Raw genomic sequence first — 20572 nt, forward strand, 5'->3', positions numbered from 1 at the left:
CTCCTATTTGAAAGAGGATTGTTAAATAGTGTACATTATGCATTCTTGGAGTCTTGAGAAGATAACTGTGTTAAAAAAATGACAGCATCCATTTAAGGTGAGTTTCATCCAAACACAAAAGGAGAAGCAGGTTTTTCAAAATGTATAAAGTTTATTTAAGAACTCAGTTTTCAGTTTATTCTCTCCATTTCCTTTTGCACAAAGCTTTATAAAAAAGATCAACAAATGTCAATAATAAAGAACTGAAGCAGAAACAAAGACAGCTGGGTCTGGGCTATTATCAGTAAGTATTTACTATCATTTGACCTTTTTATTTTTCCAACACATAGTAATCTCAACCAGCTATAAGAATTGCCATAATTAATCATTATTCTTTTTTTTAGGGGGGTGGAAATATGCCCTAATGCAGTTCACAATGCTGCCGGGTGGTACTTTTTAGTTTCTGTTAGTCTCTAACTAGAGAGACTACATTACACTAACTAGTCTCTAACTAAACTCTTACTAGAGTTTGATTCAAGGAGAAACAATAATCTATAAGTATTTAAAATTGATGGTAAGTTGTCCGTATGGAGATGTTAGATATAATTTAGTAACGTATGAACTACACTGACAATTCAGGTGATAGTGTCAACTGACTGCACTGTGATAACGTTAGCATAAGCTTAATTTCTTCACTAACCAGAATTAAAAGAGAAAAGCCCAAAATGTTCTTCAGTGACAAAAATAATAATAATATTGTTATCCATGCTTTAAAAAACCCTGTAGTTTTTCTGCTTACAATTTAAAAAATGCAGTTATGTTTTCAATATCCATTTTGCAGCACAACAAAAAGAAGAATGAAGTATAAAATAACAGAGAAAGACAAACGTGATTTGGATAATGGCCCAGCTCAGGGCACAGCAGATCTCTGCACTACTCAGAATTCACCTCTGGACTTAGGCAGGTCAGAAAGTATGCTCTGCACAGAAAGGCAATAATTACTTCAACATTTAACTGAGGTGTCATAATGCTCAGTATTGTTATTTTCCTACTTTCCTAGGTTTACACCACAGCTTTGTAAATGTTAACTAAGGCAGAGCAACTTCAATGGACAAAGTTGCAACAGAAACTGCTTCCAAACACCCAGCATTTTAGGCATTAGGTTACTCTTGTGAAATACAGACAGGCTGGATTCAGTCCCTTGCTCCATATTAAGTGGCAATTCATGTTTGAAAATATGCCCACAAAGCGGAAGCTTAAAATGAGTAACTCAAATTGCTTTATTTTCATGGGCAGCAGAATAGGTATATATATGTGAATAATACATTTAATTTCAGTCTTTGGCTAAAATTTAGATATTAGGAGTGGTAGATTGGTAGTTTGGTACCACATAGAGATGTATATATGATCTTTCCTTTCAGAATCATAGGTATGAGGAAAACTCGGATGTCTGAAGCTAGATGGTGACTGAACTCTCTGAGGACTTTAGTCTCTGTTTCACTGTTGGACTGCTTACAAACATTACAGCCCTCCAAATTTCTAGCAGTGGACTGCTGTCCTTTACTTACACAGATTTTCCATTCAATGGATAAACAAAGGCTACTCTTAATTTGGTCTGCAAGAATTTGTAGGTGGAGCTGCAACCACTTAAACTGACTTTAAAGAAATGCCAAAGACATGCTTCCGTTAAAGCCTGTTTCAACTGAGGGCTTAGTTGCATTATTCAGTAGTAGAGAAATATTCCCCTCTTTAGAGACAAGAGCCCTGGGCTCAATCCTGGAGACAGATCCCTGAGCCCTGGCAAAAGGAATTTCAGTCATGGAAGCTGTATGACTTCCTGCTTCGCCCTCAGGCATGATGTTAGCAGTCATGGGAGACCTTTATTCATTTGCCTCCCTGGACTGAAGGGACACAAAATTTCAGCTCTCGTGTCTCCTACCTTTTCCCATTGAAGCTCTCCTAGTTTGCATGAGTTGGTTTAATAATCATTATGGTAAATAGACTCCAAGGCACTATGTGATAGCAGCTCCTACTTGGGAGAATATTAAGTGTATACAAAACAGCATCAATGGCATTGAAATACTATGAGATTATTAAATACAAATTCTGCTGTCTGGAGGTGTGCAAACAATTTATTAGTGTTCAGTGCAACACTGTACAGGGGAATGAGTCTGCGGTCTCGTTTCTCTTCAAGGTCAATAAATGGTCTCTGGGCTCTGGTGAGCATTTACTTGATATCTAAAGTCCTAATGTAAAAAAAAAAACCAAAGAGTAGTTTTACTCTCCCCACTTGTGGTGGAGTCCCAGCATCAGAGATATCAGTCAACAGCTGCAGATGGAAATGGAATAGTCCTCATAACTGAATCCTGTGGGCTGCAAAAGGATTTTTTTTCCCCCACCGCCCCAGTGATTCCTTGCAGCAGACAAACTGGAGCCGCATTAACGATTATTTCTGTCCAGATGGCAGAGCAATTTGCCTTGTTGAATTAGCATGTCCTAAAATTAAAAAGGCATTTTAAAATGAGTGTGGTGGTACAGGCAGTACAACTATTGCTATTATAAAATATACTGACATACTTCAGTGAAAAACTTTGAAGACGCAGCAAGGTGTAAAGGACTCCTGGAACTTTTGCATTGGTTAGTGAATCTTAGTGATAAGCAAATCAGCATCTATGTTGCCAACTCAAAATAGAAAGCTATCAACAAATTAACACCTTTTCCACAAGACTTATACAAACAGCACATCTTTCATATTTTGTGTTATTGCAAGAACAAAATTGCATAGACCTTTTTCTGGCACTGCCTGAATTCCCCCAAATAATGCTCTGTCTTATCAAATAGTTCAAGTAGTTCACTCAGTTTAATGTAACCCACTAATGCCGTAAGTGTTTACATGTAGTGAGAGAAAAAACCCACAGAGCTCAAAAATATTAGCAATTACATAATCATCTGACCGAATAATAGTTCAGCAAAAAAACCACTCCTTTTATTGTTCCTTACGTTCTCTGTCAGGCTGTTTTCAAAGTGTGACTGCCAGAATGTATCATCAGAGTCAAGTTATTCTTCTGTAGTTGAAATGCCAATTGTGCTCTCCTTTCCCCGTCACCCTGTAATCCAGAGCTGTAGACACAGGTTTGTTTCCTAAACAGTGGTACTTTGTATTTAAAATGCTGAAAATTCCACTTTCAGTCGATGCTTTTTAGCGTTAATATAAAACTGGGAATCGCAAGGGCGTGTGCTGCCTGTTGTGGTGCTTCATTGGCAGACCCGGCTGTACTCCTGGCATGTGGAACCCAAACCAGCCACTGACAAGTAAAGTTTTCCATCTGGGCAAACGCAGATTTCATACAGTCCCTGGGACACACCGGGACCTCCTCTTGTACCCTCAGGCAGCTTAGGCAATCTCACCGTTTCTGCATCGAGCAAAAGCTGCATGGGAGCAAGCAGGACAAATGAGTTTGTTAAAGGTAAGGATACACTAAAGTGTGCCATGAAAAGAAACTGACTTGCTGAGGCAGTCCCACGGAATCATATAATTGTTTCAGTTGGAAGGGACCCTTAAGGGCCATCCAGTCCAACCCCCTGCAGTGAACAAGGACACCTATAGCTCCGTCAAGTGTCTCCAGGTACATCTAACGCCTATCTGGGCAGCCTATGCCAATGCCTTACCACCCTTACTGTAAACAACTTTGAGGAATATACCTGAATATCTTCTGCAGAGCCTTGTGCCTTGTTCAGTGCTACTGGGGCTGGGGCTCTGCTCTGGCCTAGAAGCTCTTGGATTGCCACATCCAGGCACTATGGATCAGCTGAGTGCAAGCTGCACTTCTCTAAGTTCATACAGTATTACGCCAATCGATACTATTATTTAATCTCAACCATAATAATTAATAAGTAAACAAATAATAATAAATGATAAGTAATAAATGTCTTCTCTTTGGCAACTTTAATTTAACATTCCCTTGCCCAGTACCTCAGGAACTTAATTAGCAGAACTTGAGAAAAGATTTGAAGTTATTCATTATTACTAACCACAGCCGTAGAAACAGAAGGGCTTGTACTCACCACTCCATCACTGCTGTGCAGTTTGATGTCCATCTGGGAAAGAGCTTCAATATTCCCTGCTTGTGCTTTGATATTAATGCCTCTTGGTGCATCCATGCTCAGAGATCGAGTTGGTGACTCCAGCCTGAAAGCAGAAGGAAATCTGAAGTGGTGCATTCTCACACATCCCTTTAACTTGAGAAGTAAGTAAGCTTTGAGCAAAGACCTCATGGATCAAACCCAGAGTCACAATAAAGATGCAGCTGCTTTCTTCTTCAGGCAGACTTGAAAATGATTTAAAAACACTGAATTATCTCTAATGAAAAACACAGCTGAACTCATAATACAGATGTAAGGTACTATTTCAGAGCTGGCTTCAGATTGTTTCAGCATCACTCATTTATTGAAACTCATTTTTACACTGAATTTGTTTTCATTTGTGAATATAGAAAACAGTACAATTAGTGCAGCCTTTAATCAATGAGAGTTTTGACATTGCTGCCAGACTAATTTCACTCCTTGTGTACGTGTTACTTAACTAGATAACACCTGAAACTCAAAAATCAACAGCTTAGCTTGAAATAATTACCCATTATAGGAGTTGTACCCCTCGGTGCCAGCAGATGGCAGGAAGGCACCGTGTGAGCTCAGCCCTCACCTCGGCAGGGTGGCTGAGCTGGGTGAGATGCTTGCCTAACAGTGAAGGCCTTGTTTCTTCAGAAGTGTAATTTCCACAATAAGTCGCATGGATAGGAATTGTAATTCAAAATCATGACAAGGAAAGAAAAAGCCCAGATGTTAAAGAAAAAGGGAGACATCACTCTGAGTAAGTGACTGAGCTGACTTTGAATATCCCTTTGCAATGAAGGGCACAAGACTTCATCAGCCCTTAGACCCGAACTTAAAGTCACTTAAAATGATTCATTGGTCACAGCCTTGAGGTCAGTGCTGCACATGTTCAGACTTCTGCAAGCTTCAGGGTTTGGGGAGTGCAGCAGTGTAGGAACTCATGCAGTCTTGGAAAGAGATGCTTCAATATGTATGTATTTGAATAGAGCGCTGGTAGTGTTTTAAATGGCCACTAATAACGCAAAATGACTTGGGTCAGTCAGGGAGCAGATACACAAGTCCATACAGATAGTGGCTGATAAAAAAATGTCAAGATCTTTCTCCTAGGAAATAAAAGGAAGAAGAGAGTAGAGGAAGCTGAGCAAGAGGCAGATGCACGTCCCTCAAAATTCTTGGCAAAATAGAAATTCACCTTGTTTGAAAATGTGAGAAGATGCATAGAAGATATGAAGGAAAGATGGAAGTCCTGGAGTTTGTGGTCCATTGGTAGTGTTTGAATTCATGTGGCAGAATGATGAGGGAATGTATTTCTACCAATCACTTGATACTTTTTACTATTACCCTTTTATTATGTGCATATAAATCACATTTAATGAATGGAGTGAGGATCTTTTTCATCTGGAGAAATTAATCTGTGTAATGTGCTGTTCTAAATGAGACATCTGTCAAGTCTGTGTCTCCTTTGGGATAACAGACTCAGGATTTAGGAGTGGCTGCTGGGTGTCACAATAGCTATCAGGGGTACATTAGCACCTAGTGCAGTGCAGGAGGAATTGATTGGAACCATACAATATTTGACGCCAAGGACATAACCCACATTCTGTGTGTTCTGGGTTGTGCTCTGGACTCGCTGTAGCCTGGCTCTGTAGTCTGAAATCCAAAATGAATGGCTTTCAGGCTAATTTCTAAAAGCCATCCTGTTCACATGCTCCAACCAGTTCCACGATGAGGACCAAAACTGTGGGCAGCTGGGAGATTTCCCTCAGAAGTATCTTCCTAATTTGAGTTGAAATCCTCATGTAGATTTTTATATAAAGCCTGAAACAATGGACAAAAAGGATGGGAGGTATTGAAATTATTAAGAAACTGGCATCTCTAGGGCCAAAAAATGTGAGCTACAAAGGATTCTGTGGGCTTAGTTGGCAGTGGTTCTCTTCACATGCCTGCTTTCAGCTTTGCCCTTTGATTAGTCTGAAGGCAGTCTAACTCACCAGCACTGCAGCCAGACTGCAGCCAGAGCACACACTAATTACACAAGAAAAAGAAACTGTTAATATTTTTAAATGGAATTTTAAACCTTTCTCACTTCATAGGGAAGCAAGATTTCTACTGACATGAGCTGGTGGAAAACGTTTTCTAAACTGGAGCTGGAAAGATGGACAGCAAGCAGCACAGTTCCAACCTGTATTCACTTATCTCCTAGCAATGTTTTGAGATCAGGCCAGTGAAGAAGGAAGTCAGGTTGTAGGAAGAATATGACTGCCCACAGCGATGGATCTTGGTGTTCTGCCCCATGGCTTTTGGTTGTTCGCCAGCCAATCCAAAGGCAAAGAAGGACAAGATGGCATGACTGAGCTCTCAGTCTCAGTGTATGTATCACTGCTGCCTTGTTTTGTTTTGTTTTGTTTTGTAAAATTATTTTCATTGGAATGCCTCCTAAAATTTCATCTCTCTGCAAACAGGAAAGGCGACTTTCACAGCATCTTCCAAAAACTGCATACATAGTAAGGACATTCAACAGAAAACTGTTAGCTCTCACTGAGCGTCAAAGAATACCAAATAGTAATGACTCATTCAATCTTCCCTGATCATTTTCCTCACAGTAATGAAATCACGGTAGTTATTCTGTCAGGCCTTGGCACAAAACTCTGATTTTGCATAACTGCTGTAAATCTTTCAAATGTGGACTTTTTTTTAAAATTTTTTTTCCCCAGAAAGACTCCTCAAATCATATCTATTTCTTCATTTAAAGGTGGACTGATTGCTTCCTACCTGAATGATGCTGTATTCTATATTCTTCCATTCGGTTTGATGCTTAAAGTCTTAGTGTCACTGATTTAAACTAAATGAACTGTAATGAACAAAATTTGACTGAAAAACAGCATCAATTTTCCCCAGTCAAGTCCATTACTTGGTCGATGGTTATATTATATCATCCCAGTTTTTGTAACTTAGTTCAAAGAACCAATTTTCCAAGAGTTAGTGCTTCCGGGAGTTGTCTGCATTAGCACACACATTTGTTTCAATAAGACTAATGTCAGCATCTACAGCTCCCTCATACTGTATCCCAAGTTAGTCTATCATTTACACCACAGCATAATGTATCATGCAAATCAGTATGAAAATATAATCACAATTATCTAAAAGGAAAAAAGAAAAAAAGAAAAAAGCATATACATATATACATGTATACATGTATACATATATACATATATACATATTTATGTATTTTTTTTTCTTCCAGCTTCTTCCAAGTGCACTTTGTTGCTTCATTTCACACTAATTCACAGGAAAAATTAAGACAGCACAAAATGCAGCTTACTAGCAGGAAAATACTTCCAACTCTAGAACACCAAAGCTAATTCTCTGTAAGAACACTACTGTGCTACTCATAAAAAAGAGAATCACCAGTGCCTTGGGAAAATACAAAAAAGATGACTGATAATATGAGAAGAAAAGGAATGGGGTACAACTGAATTCAGAGCAAGATACTATGAAGGTGCCTGTTTAGAGCTGTGCATTACATACATAGGAAATGAGCTAGGGAAAAATTGTCTGGAATGAAAGAGCTGTACATAAATCAAACGTTTCTAGTAATTATGAAACTTGTTTTTTATTAACTTCAGCGGCACTAGACTGCAAAATCATGGAAAAAATTGTTCTAACTTGTTTTTAAGAATTGCTTTTTTTTCCCCCCAAGTCTCTTCTGCTTACTGGTTAAATGCATTAATGAAAACGTCATTTTGGGAGGCCCTATCATTTTATCTGCATTTACTTGGGAATCTCAGCATGTAGCAGGCTTTGCTGGCAGTTTGTAGCATCTCTGACCTGCAGAACATAAACACATTGTAATGCACTGAAACATCTCACATACTTCAGTTAGAGCTGGGCTACTCAGAAATAATCATATGAGGATATAGTATGTTCTGCTGTCTGGTAGTCTTTTTCCTTAGGATGGTAAGGCTTTTATTATTTACACAAACAACACACATATATATTAGAAGTCCAAATGTGTGAAACATGAGCAGTTTTTGATAATATTGAGATAACTTCTTAATAGTAACACAGGACTTCTGCTTGGCACCTGTAAAATTGCTGCAGGATTATCACTTACAATTCGTTCACGTTCATTCCCTGTTGAAAATAATGCTCTCAGGTATTTATATCTAAAATTAACAAGGTGTGAAAGTATGGTTACTAAGCTTAAAAACAGCCTCTCAAAAAAAGACAAAAACTAAAACAAAAAACCCACAACCACCTCTATGATTTTTTCACCAAGCTAGAAAGAAAAGGCACTTATTTTAGGTAAATATGATGGTGTCATCACTTTCCCCAAAAGACAAAGTTCTAGCATGGTCAGGGCATCCAAGCTAATTATTATATGTCGGAAAGACTAATTACCTTGTTGCTGTTAGCAAACAAGAGTCAGTAATTGGCAGCATTTACAAGTCCTAGTTACAAGGCTATGTAAAAAATGATTAACACTTTCAATGAGTTCCAGGAATACAGGGGTTATAAGTGGAAAAAGCTTCACTCTGGGATTTGAATACAGCCCCGGATGGTTTGTGGTCTTATTACATCATTGTTTCTCCTAGCAAATTTTCACTTCTTCAGAGGTTAACCAGACATGGCACAGTTGGTAAGTGTGTGATACCTCTGGACAAATGTAGCTGCCTCTAGTAACAAGGATAGGGCATCCCCTGTGCACCCTTCAAAACAAATGGAGAGAAATAGGCACTCTAGAGCTTCAGGACTATTTTATGTGCCTCTCTTGGGATAAAATGTATAATTCCCTAATAATACTTATTGCTTTCCACAAGGAGGTGGTGAGTTCTGGTGTCTAAAGACGCACTTGAGATGCATAAATGAGTTGAGATCAATTCCACCTGAGCTATCTATCCAAGCAGTTTTAAACCCCCGGAGCCATAATCAAGGAATAGTAATCTCTTTGAGAAAAGAACTTTTGTGGTTGGTTCATAAGTAAACCTACTGATATAAAACTATCAGAGAGCATCCAAAGGAAGGCTAAAAAGATGAAGAAGGATGTGGAGGGCGAGGGATGTGAGGAGCAGCTGAAGAACCTTGTATGCTCAGCCCAGAGCAGAGGAGCTGAAGGGAGGCCTGATTGGTGGCTGCAGCTGGAGTTGAACTCTGTGGTCCTTGTGGGACCCTTTCAACCTGGGGTATTCTGTGATTCTGTGATAAGAAGAACCCTTCCCACTTCAATGAATGAACTGTGAATGAGCCATTCTCCTTGCAGAGTGGGGTGAATTTTAAATCTGGATGAGCTCCTACGATGCATCTCTTTATACTGGTCAAACAGGTCCTTTATGTTTGGACTCTGTTATGTGAATGCAGGTTGAATATACAAATTGAGTGGTAACCAGAAGCATGTGCTGAACTACAAGCTGAATCACAGAAAAGAGTAACACATTTAGGATCCTCCAAAGTGTCAACCAGATGCAGATTTTTATTTTTTTCAATCTATTCCATACATAGAAGAAATGTGATTGCTTTTCTAATAAATACCTCTATTGATTTTTACCTTATGTTCCCTTATGCTAAAAATGATCAAGGATAAAGGGCAGATCCCTGAGATGCTCCATTCCTTTTGGATTGCATTCTTACATGTTGTGATTGTGGTTTTTAAGATGTCAGCAGGTCAGTCTTTCAGCATATTTTCCATTCCTTTAATCTAAATGAATTTTTCCTTATGTTTTTATTTCTTAAAGTAATCTACATTCCAAATTTATACTCTAGATCTGAAAGGAATGGTGACAGATGATTCCAGTAAAGTTCAATTATGAGATTCTGGAGTCAAGGTAATTGTGAAGCATAAGTACAGCAGGCACCAACACTGCGTACAGCTTAGGGATGATTTTTGTGCACAACTACAATTACGAAGCTCAATCTGAATAACAGATGTTCCCAGTTCCTAAGGTTTTGGTTAACAGAACTTATTTTGTGTAAGCAATATGAAAGAAATATTCCTGTTTCTGGAACAAGTGCACTTACATATTCCCTTCAAAAGGGGAATAAAGACTGATTTTTATAAATACTGAGTTTTAACAATACTTTTAAAGCCTATAAAGGCAACATTTTTATGTTTAAATGTTTGAAACAATGTTTTTAACCTAATCAAGAATATAGCAGGTACAATTATTACAGTGTGGTTATTTCTTTATTAGCACTCCATGCATCTTACGTTCTGAGATGCTTTATTCCTATTTGTCCACTGTCACTCAAACCAGAGATATAGAAGGAATGAGAACTAAAGATCAGAACTGAGATATGATTAAAATAGAAGTTTCCTTCAAGACATACAGTTACGATAAAGAGTGGTAAGCAGAGCTAATTCAAAGAAGCTTTTCAGGATGACCTCAATTTTATGATGTGCTGACTCTCTAGGTAATTAAAGACGACCAAGAGCTCAGTGAACATGATTGAATCAGGCACACCACAGAGGTTTCCAGCATGGTTATCTTTCTCAAATAACGTTAATGACTTTAACTTGTTCTAAAATGTCACTTCGATATAATAAGACTATTTGTATCACTGCTGTAAAAATCTGGTTAGTATTTTCATTAAATTGTCTTCCATGCTGAAATGTGCCATGCCTTTCACTTTATATACTTTATCCAATGTATTCTTTGCATTGTATAAGTATACAAAGATTTCAAGACACTTGAATTCTTCACTATGTGCTATTCATAATGTCCATATGTTCTTCTCAAGTGAAGAGGTCTTTGCTGACAAGGAGGTCATGAACTTTCCCTCTTCCAGTTCATTAGCACAGTGGCAGAATGTGCCACAGTCTTCATCCAAAGCCTTTGGGATAGGGGAAGGAACCTGAGAACTGTACTGTGGGGAACCACTGTTATTAGGTAATGCTCCCCTTTCTTATTTTGGATTTGCCACAGGCACGTGCTTATAGTGGGAGACTCCTGCTTCATGCTCCCTTGTACTGGCAGCTAGGTAAGTGAAAAATAACAGAAGGGACTCTATCCAGTTTAATGCTGCATCTAAGACCAGTGACAGTACGATCATAGACTTACAAAAAGAGCTCCAGGTGGGCATCTGCAAGGCATCTATAACTGTGACAATTATAATGAAGCTTCTGAGGTAGCCTGCACTGTGGTGGAGTATGCTTGTAAATCAATCAGTTCTGGGTGAAATGATGAATGACCCAATTTTATCTGTATGTATTTCCAATGGAGGCTCAAGCTGTTCCCACTAGCACATGGATGGCTTTCATGAAGTGCTGAATTTGAGCAGAAGTGTGTTCAAAGTGAAGCAAGACCTCTCAGCAATCAAGACCAAACTCTCAGCCTGGAATCAGCAGCTGACCTAGTGCAGAAGAACAGGCCTGGGAGATTTCAGCATAAAAGCAGCAAGGATCCTGTTCCGCTGCCAGCTTTGATATGTTATGCTACTGAAAGCTAATCAAATTAAGGTCAGATCTAATCTAAAGAAAGAATCAGAAGAATAATGAGAGAAGCATGAATAACCTCATTAGGAAAGAGAGCGCACTGAATGGGCCACTCCCAAGAGTGCCAAATGAGACCATTCTGCCTGGTGTAAAACTCATCAAAAGGAATTTAAGATAACAGCTGTGTTTAGGTGAATGGATAATGACTGCATTCTCTGGTTTGGTTACTGTATGTGTATTACCGCATATGTATTGTTTGTAGTCCATGCATATGTACAAGGGAGGCTCCAAAAGCAATGTCTCCTATTCATTATGTCTACCACCAAAGTTAAAGGTGGATGTTGGCAGTATGGTATTCTGTTACATTCTGTGTCTGTGAGACAGATGTCAGAAGAGGGACAGTCTGACATGGAAGTGACTATAAGGCAAAGGTGTGTCAATGAATTCCTCCACATATACAAAATATCACTCACTGACATTCATCGATGCTTGCTTAATGTATATGGAGACAAAAAAGTGGATGAATGGTTGGACTGGACAATCTTTTAGGTCTTTTCCAACCTTGGTGATTCTGTGATTCTATGTGAGCACAGTGAGGTGGAGGATAGTGCATTTCAGCAGTGATGACAGCGATGCGAAAGACAAACCATGTTCCAGAGAGATATGCAGAGGTTTATGAGCATAGCATGCAGGATCTTGCTCGTTGCTGGTGAAAATGCATAGCTAATAATGGTGGCTATGTTGAAAAATGGTGTTTTTCAGCTGAGAATTTGCTCTGTTAAACAGTGTTATTGTGCTCTTTGTAGCTTTTGTAGTTTCCATGGAAATAAATAAAAGGAATTACTTTTGGAGCAACTACATACATGCCTACTAGAAATAAGTGCCCTTAAATAACGCAATAAAGATGGAGTAATTAAATAATGGGGAAAGGTCATATTGACAGATACAAACTTCAGGGTATATGAGAAAGTTTCAATGCTTTGAAGTACATCTCCTTGAGTTTGGAGTTTGAACAGTACATTGATATTCCTGCTGAAGGGAACAGATCACTCTTTTACTCAAAGAAAAATGAGTACGTGGGCTTTTCCCTACTACTAACTTTTTTATAACACACTAGGGAAGCATGACTAACATATTCAAGTAGACATTAAATACAAACTTATGCAGAAGATGTTACAAACACAATGCCTGAAAAACAAGAACAAATCAAATACGACTTATACTGTCTTATAAAGACAGCACTTTGAAATACTGACAAAGTTTATGAGAAATGACATGATGGACTATTGGAATTAGGAAAAAAAAACAAAAAACAAGCATTGTAATTTATAAACTCAATCCCAAGATGATTCAAGAGCATGGGTGCACAAAAACAGCTCGCAAACCATGATGGAGAAAATATATTTCACCTGGAAAATTCTTTTCACTGTAAGATTCACATCTCCAGGAAAAGTCAAGGTTTAAAAGGTCCGATATGAAGTACTACCCAGGTCTGTGCTAATTAAATAGTTTTAAATATCTGAGTCAGAAATGTTTTTGAGAAGGTAATAAATGCGATGTCCTCTACCATCCCATCCTTTTAAACCAACCTTTTCATAGATTTGAGTTCATCAATGGAATGAAAAGAAAATCTTTTATGCTACCACAAGAAGCATTTGACAGCATTTTCAGTTAATGTGAATGCAGCATAATGTTTGAATGTAAAAGGATGAGTTGTAAATTAATGCCAGGGCTCATAAAATTATATTACAATAGAAACATCTTGCTAGGCAAGGAGCAGAGATGCTTTACAAATACTGACTCCTAATTGTAGATTCACTGTCCCATTATGTAATTCATTCTCTTCTGATTGACTGGGCTTCTGATTTGCATAATGGATGCAAATAAAATCTCTGTTCTTCAATTAGTCAAATGGTACTTTTAGTCAATTAGCACGGTAGCATTAGTATTACAAATATGATTAAGCAATTATTTTGTGAACGTTTTTACCCTGATTGGCTTTTAAACATCTCCTTTAAGACTTCCTTCCTAAATCTTCCTAACAAAACCCCACAGAACCAGTTTCCACTTCTGTCTTTCTATACACCTTACCCATAGAAAACCTATTCTTTGAGGGCAAAAGGAAACAGTATGAATGGTGAAAGGATAAAAGTAAATCTTCATAAAGAGTCAAAGAGAAGCAGTAGCCATAATACTAGAACTATTGGATGCCACAGGACATAAGTTAAAACAAAAAGGGATGTATTGATCATATTTAATTTGAATACATACATAGGAAGGTTTAATGGCAACCAACCAGTACAGCAACTTGCCTTAAATTAATGCTGCTAAGTATCAAAATAACTGAGCTCTCAAACTATCAGTATTCCACAACATGAATATCAAAAGCTAATACATTTGTGATTTGGTGCTTTTTAGCTTTGGACAGAGGTACTTCTGACACAAATGGCCATATGAAGCAACTCTTCTTAAATCATTTATTTCTTTATTTTGTTATGAATATCAATATAATGTATTTGTTTTAATTGAAGCTGTTCTCTTGGAAATACTGAAATGTTCTCAGAAGATTTCAGCTCATACACTGTTAAATATAGCCATATTCTGATAACATTATTTGCACATTTATAACCATGCTCTGACAAAAGCTGACTCTCACTTTCTGGAACAGTGACATCACTCCTGCTATAGGACTTATCAAATTCAAGAAATGTATAATGATGTGGGTCACTTTTGGACTTGGATGTAAAGCCTCGGTTGCAGAACTGGCAAAATACCACAGATTGACTGTACTAACAGTGATTTCCCATAGGACTTGTGCTCAGAACGCACAGTTGCTTGCTGTCAGATATCCATATGTGGTAAATATGTGAACAAAGCTGGTACTCATCCTTGAGCACTATGTTTTATATATATACATATACATATAGTTATACATATACTATTAGGCATAGTATATGATTGGTTAATAAATGGTATCTTATCTAGACATAAGAACTTTACAACAGCAACTAAAAAGTAGGCAATGTTATATCTAGGGATGCTTCAATTGTGAAAAGCAGAGTTTGTTACTTCATACCACTTGAAAGGGAGGGCAAGAACATCCTTTTTTCTTTACAGGTGAGTCATGAATTCAATCTGTAAGACTGAAAAAAGTTCAGTGTGCTTCCTTCAAACTACAGAATTAAAGGACAGTTACTGACCACAGTATAATTGCATTGCTCTGTCTCCACTGCTTAGCTATAAAAAGATATGTTCTAACACTTATCACAGTGTTTCCAGAAAAGCGGTCTATCTTGAAATTCAACATTTTGTCTGTAAAGCCAGCAGAACGTGTAAATCAAGAAGGCCATTCGTGTCAGCATTGTTGGTGATACTGTCCTAAATCGGAACGACAGTGGATGTTCTCTGTTCCCAAGGCTGCATGTTGTGGCACTTGATATCACATTCATTATTGGCATGACAATAGGATCAAATGCACCCTCAGCAAGTTTGTGGATGACACCAAGCTGTGGGGTGCGGCTGATGTCCAAGGGATGGGATGCCATCCAGAGAGACTCAAACCTGCCTGAGCAGTGGGCCCAGGAGAGCCTCATGAGGTTCAGTTAATGGAAGTGCAGGTCTAGTACCTGGGACCCAGCAACCCCCATTATCAGTACAAGCTGGAGGATGTGATCACGGAGCACAGCCCTGCCAAAAAGTACCTGGGGGTACTGGTGGATGGGAATCTGGACATGAGGCAGCAATGTGTCCTGTCAATACAGAAAGCCAGCCATATCCTAGGCTGCATCCAAGGCAGTGTGGCCAGCAGGGCAATGGTGTGATTGTGCCCCTCTGCTCTGCTCTTGTGAGCCCTCACCTGGAGTACTGAACCCAGATGTGGAGTCCCCAGGACATAAGAGATACGGACTGTTAGAGAGTGACTAGAAGAGGGCCACAAAAGTCATCCAAGGGATGGAATGTGCCCCCAATAAGAACAGACTGAGAGTGCTGGGGCTGTTTGGTCTGGAGAAAAGAAAGCTCCAGGGAGACCTGAGAGCAGTCTTTCAGCGTATGAAGGGGGACTGTAAGAAAGAAGGGGACAGACTCTTTATCAGGGTCTGCTGTGATAGGACAAGGTGAAAAAATTTCCAGCTACAGGAGGGAAGATTTAGATTGGACATAAAGAAGATTTTTACAAGAAGTGTGGTAAGGCACTGGAACAGGTTGCCCAGAGATGTGGTGGTCCCTGGGGACACTCAAGGTCAGGCTCTGAGCAACCTAATCAAGCTGTAGGTGTCCGTGTTCATTGCAGAGGACCAGATTACCTTTAAGTGTTCCTTCTTACTCAAAGATTCTGTGATTCTATGAAAATAGCAGAAGATTAATAGATGGTGAAAGTATGAAGATAAGACTTTGGATGAGCAAATAGGTTCTATTGCCTGTAATTACATAGTCACTATCTTAAACTGGAAAAGAAGCATTTTTTTCAAAATAAAAATAGAAAAATATTACTTGAAACTGCATTTAAAAAAAAAGCACATTGAAGTGCCCATCAATTGGTATTTAACCTGTATTTCAGTGTGGAATTCAACAGAATATTTATAAAGTATTACAAAATTCCTATTTACTGTTGAACTTGTCTCAGCTTTTTTGCAATGGAATGCATGGATCTTGTTTACACTGACATTTAAGGTTGTCCTTGAAAATAACATTTTTCCAGCATCACCTTTGTAAATTGCTCTCATCTGTCAGTATCTTAACTTAGCATCTGCATTGCAGACAAATGCGTTCGCTTCTTGCTCCTTCTAAGGACCCCTTCACAGAATCACTGCCATCTCTGCTCTCAGACTTGACATCACTTATGGGTGGTAGAGACAGTGACATAGATAAAAGATAGAGACATTTAATGGTCTTCCAGGACATCAGTGAGTGTTACACACATTACACAGCTTTATGCACTGATATTTGACATACTTCTTTGGGTTGAGCTAACTTGGTTTCTAGCAGAGGTGGACAGCAGCTTTAAGGCAGACATCAGTGTTGATGTCACCATGTAGATACGACTGGTTTCAAGTGGTGTTCCCCAGAGGTTGATACTGGGGCTAGTCCTATTTAATATTTTTATTGCTGACTTGGACAAAGGGATTGAGTGCATCCTCAGTAAATTTGTAGATGACACCAAGCTGGGAGGAAGTGTTGAACTGTCTAGGGGTTAGAAGGCCTTTCAGAGGGACCTGGTCAGGCTGGATCACTGGAATGAGCCCAGTGGGATGAATGGGACCAAGTAAGTGCTGGGTCCTGTACTTTGGCCACAACAACCCCAGGCAATGCTACAGACTTGGAGCAGAGTGTCTATATGACTGTGTGGAAGAAACAGACCTGGGGCTGTTTGTTGATGCTTGACTGAACATAAGCCTCAATTTCTGTGTTTGTTTTTGATCCCCTTGCTAAAAGAAAGACACTGAAGCTCTGGAGCATGTGTAGAGAAGGGCAATGAAGCTGGTGAAGAGTCTGGAACACAAGGTTGTTCAGTTTGGAGAGGAGAGGGCTCACTCTATATATAGACTATATATAGACTCTCTCTACAACAGCCTGAAAGGAGTTTGTGGCAAAGTAGAGGATGGCTTCTTCTCCCATGTAACCAGTGGAAGGACTAGAGGGAAAGGCCTCATATTGTGCCAGGTGATATTCAGGTTGTTTGTCAGGAAGAATTTATTCTCTGAAAGGGTGATCAGGAACTGGAATGGGCTGCCCAGGTGGGTGGTTGAGTCTCCATTTCTGGAGGTGTTCAAGAACTATTTAGTTCTTGTACTTTGATATTTGTGGTAGGTGTATGGTTGGACTGGATGATTTTGGAGGTCTTTTCCTTGGTGATTCTATGATTCCTTGACATTATAACAATCATTGCTATATACTGTAAATTCTGAAATAATCTGTATTACCCACAATTTCAAGTCAACTGAGCACAGAACTGAATGGGATTTTAAGTATTACAGTTCAGCTCTGTCAACACATAGCAACACGCTAGACCAAAATGTGCTTATTGTTGACAGGTTAATATCATCAAACAGATAAGCTGCCAAATAAACTTGACCACGAAGTAGAACATTATAAATATTTTGAATTAATCTCAATATTTTCTTTCAAATGATACATCAAAAACACATGATAAGTGTAGGATAGCCATTGTTAAATGTAGCTTAAAACAGTGTGATTGATTTTAAATGACATTCAAAGAAGAATTTGTCCTTAAAAAGTAAAATAGCACAATGGCTATTGCATAAAACTATTAGCTTTAAGCCTATTGAAATATTATTAATTGATAATGTATCCAATTAAATTTATAGAGAGCTTCTTGACTGTGTAATTAAAAATTTCTATGTCAGAAGTGCTCATACTTTATCAAGACTGAGACAATCACAGGAAATGAACAAAATGAGACCAATCCCTACAAAATCAATGTTCATTATAATGTAGAACTCTAAACATTGCCCAAAGCTTGTCATATCCAAATTCCACTACAGTAGAAGAAAGTGGAGATAAACATGCAAAAAATGAACATCCCAAGCCCATTCTGTCTTCAAATGCAAGTACATGATATCTCACTGTAAATTAATGTTGGATATCAAGAAGAAAATTAGAAGAAGTGTCTTAATAAAGTTTCCCTTTCATTTGCCATTCTTGATTTGAAAATTTGGTCACCAAGATACAGTGTTCTTGATAGCTTAAATCATCTTCTGCTACTCTCTGATAGTCATCCCTACAGGAGAAGGAACGCTAAGAAGAGAAATTATGATAGAAAGTAGTAGATAGCCAACGTATGAAAGGACAGAAATAGAACTGTAAAGAACTTTTATTCATTTAATTCTTATTTGAAACAACTTGTTAAGTGAAACAGAAGACTTTCTTGAACTGAATGCAGGTTGAGTTGAGCTCATAATCAACATATTATAAACTAATTTGGGATCCTCCAAATTACAGAGTAATGCACAAAGAAATGCCATCCCAGGATTAAGGAGTGTTAAGTCATTAAAGATACTTTATAGAGATTTTCTAACCCCAAATTGTTTTTTAATTATATAGAGATTTGCAACTTTCTAAATGTTTCTTGCTATTTCTTGCTAATCTGTTTCCTCAAACTGATAAAGTTTCTTGAAATTTTTATCACAAGTCTATGACTGACTTCCAATAAGCAACTTCTATTTCCACATGCAGAGAAAGTCACTTATGTGTTCTGAAATTGTAAAATCAAGGTGTATAGAAAAAAAATATATTCAGTATATGATGTGGCTTTAAATATTCACCACTGGTAATAAATCATTGCATATAATGCTTCAAAATTGCAGACCAATGTAGGATTTTCTTAAAAAGCATCAATTTTTCATATAAAATGGAATTTAGTAGTGATTCCATACATTTTATTATAAATCCCCTGCTATGAAAAATGTGAGTGCATATACCAAACGTAGTTATTAGGCTTCTGTTTTGAGGCATAAATTCTTACCTTAGCTGTTTAAAAGCTTCTGCCTTCACGAGCGGTGTTTCTACGGAGTGTTCAAAAAGTGCTCCTTCAGGCCCTGGAAAGGAAAAACCCACTGTAAATGTTCAACTATTACCAACAGTGAGAGGGAATTATAGCTACTTTGAGAACAGAAGAAAATACATAAACATCTATTAATAATTAATGAAACAATTATTAAATAGATACTGTTTTACTGTATTGGCTGGAACTACATAATACAGAGTTAATGTTAAAGTACAGGTGTAAATTAATAAAAAGATGTTTAATAAGTGTGAATACAGACAAATATTTTACTACTTCCAACAATAACAACAAAAAAATTACAGACTTAATCACATTAATTTTAGACTATAGCACAAAAAAGCTGGCATGTAGTTTCATCAGATTTCCTACTGTTTTAAGTCAGTTTTGATATATGCACAATGCTATTAATGCATGTAAAATGGTAATGACCGTAGGATCAGATTGTTTAGTTCTTGAAATAACAGTAGTTTCATCCCAACACAAGAGAAATGTTGATTACCTACATGAGGGTGTTACATGCGTAGGTGGCATGTAGCAGGTCAGCCAAAGGATTATTGCATTATTATAAAGACGTAGGAAAAATATAATCATTGCTATTAATATTTAGCAAAATTTTTGTAAATAGATATTCACATAAATATGAAATAACTTATCTAGCTATCACAGTAATTATCAAGTAATAAAAGGTAAGTGGAGTTTAGTAGTTTATCCATATGAACACGCTCTGCTACTATCTGCTACTGCTGACTAATTCACAGAATGACAGAACTGAAGGGGTTGGAAAGGAACCCTGGAGATCACACAGTTCAATCCCTTGCTAATGCAGGCTCCTATAGTAGGCTGCACAGGAAAACATCCAGGTGGATTTTGAATATCTCTAGGGTAGGAGACTCAATAGCCTCTCCGGGTAACTTGTTCAAGCACCCTGTCTCACTCAATAAACAATGATGTCTAATTAAAATACATGAGTCTATAACTCGTGAGTTTGTCTCCATATTATGCATCGCCAGCATGGATAGACTCTGTGTTCTGCCTGCTTTTCATTTAATTCGTCTGTCATCTTTACAATTCCATACAATAGCTACAAGCTCATCACCAGCTACCTGTATTTTAGAACTGATTAAAGTGGATTTAAAGGTTAAATGTATAGATATTTCTATCAGTGGTTTGGTGGAAAAACATGAGAAATTCAGTTTCACATATATTCAGCTGAAAGTCAAGAAGCTGAGGTACCAGAGTATGAAAAGTGATCATGAAATACTCAGATCCCATAGCAGATTAATTAAACACCATCTTCTGCACTTCCTGCACCTTCTTTATTTTTATTTTTTTTTGTATTCAGAAAAGCACTGGTTATGACATTATTAAATACATCCATATCTTTAAATTGCAAATGAGATGACAAGCTTGGTTGATAAAGGTAAAAGTATACGCGTAATAAATTTCCATAGGCATTTAGTTTGACGCTACATCACATTTTGATTAAGAGATTAGAGCAACACAAATCAGTCCAGAATGCATTACAT

General features: G+C 37.9%; 1 protein-coding gene across 8 annotated transcripts in view; it reads right to left on the reverse strand.

The window, feature by feature from the left end:
- Window positions 1-131: 131 nt before the first annotated feature.
- The window catches only part of SGCG (sarcoglycan gamma), a 103599-nt gene continuing 83158 nt past the window's right edge, over window positions 132-20572 (reverse strand). For all 8 annotated transcript variants that reach the window (XM_015852142.3, XM_015852141.2, XM_015852139.2 and 5 more), the window contains 3 exons: window positions 19005-19077; window positions 4045-4168; window positions 132-3408 (listed from right to left, as the gene is read on the reverse strand). In XM_015852142.3, coding sequence (XP_015707628.1) covers window positions 3235-3408; window positions 4045-4168; window positions 19005-19077 — 371 coding nt within the window. In that variant the 3' untranslated portion in view covers window positions 132-3234. The remainder of the gene's footprint in view (window positions 3409-4044; window positions 4169-19004; window positions 19078-20572) is intronic.

The sequence above is a fragment of the Coturnix japonica genome, chromosome 1 (genome assembly GCF_054131305.1).
Source record: "Coturnix japonica strain WE chromosome 1, WE-NBRP24, whole genome shotgun sequence".
Taxonomy (NCBI): Eukaryota; Metazoa; Chordata; class Aves; order Galliformes; family Phasianidae; genus Coturnix; species Coturnix japonica.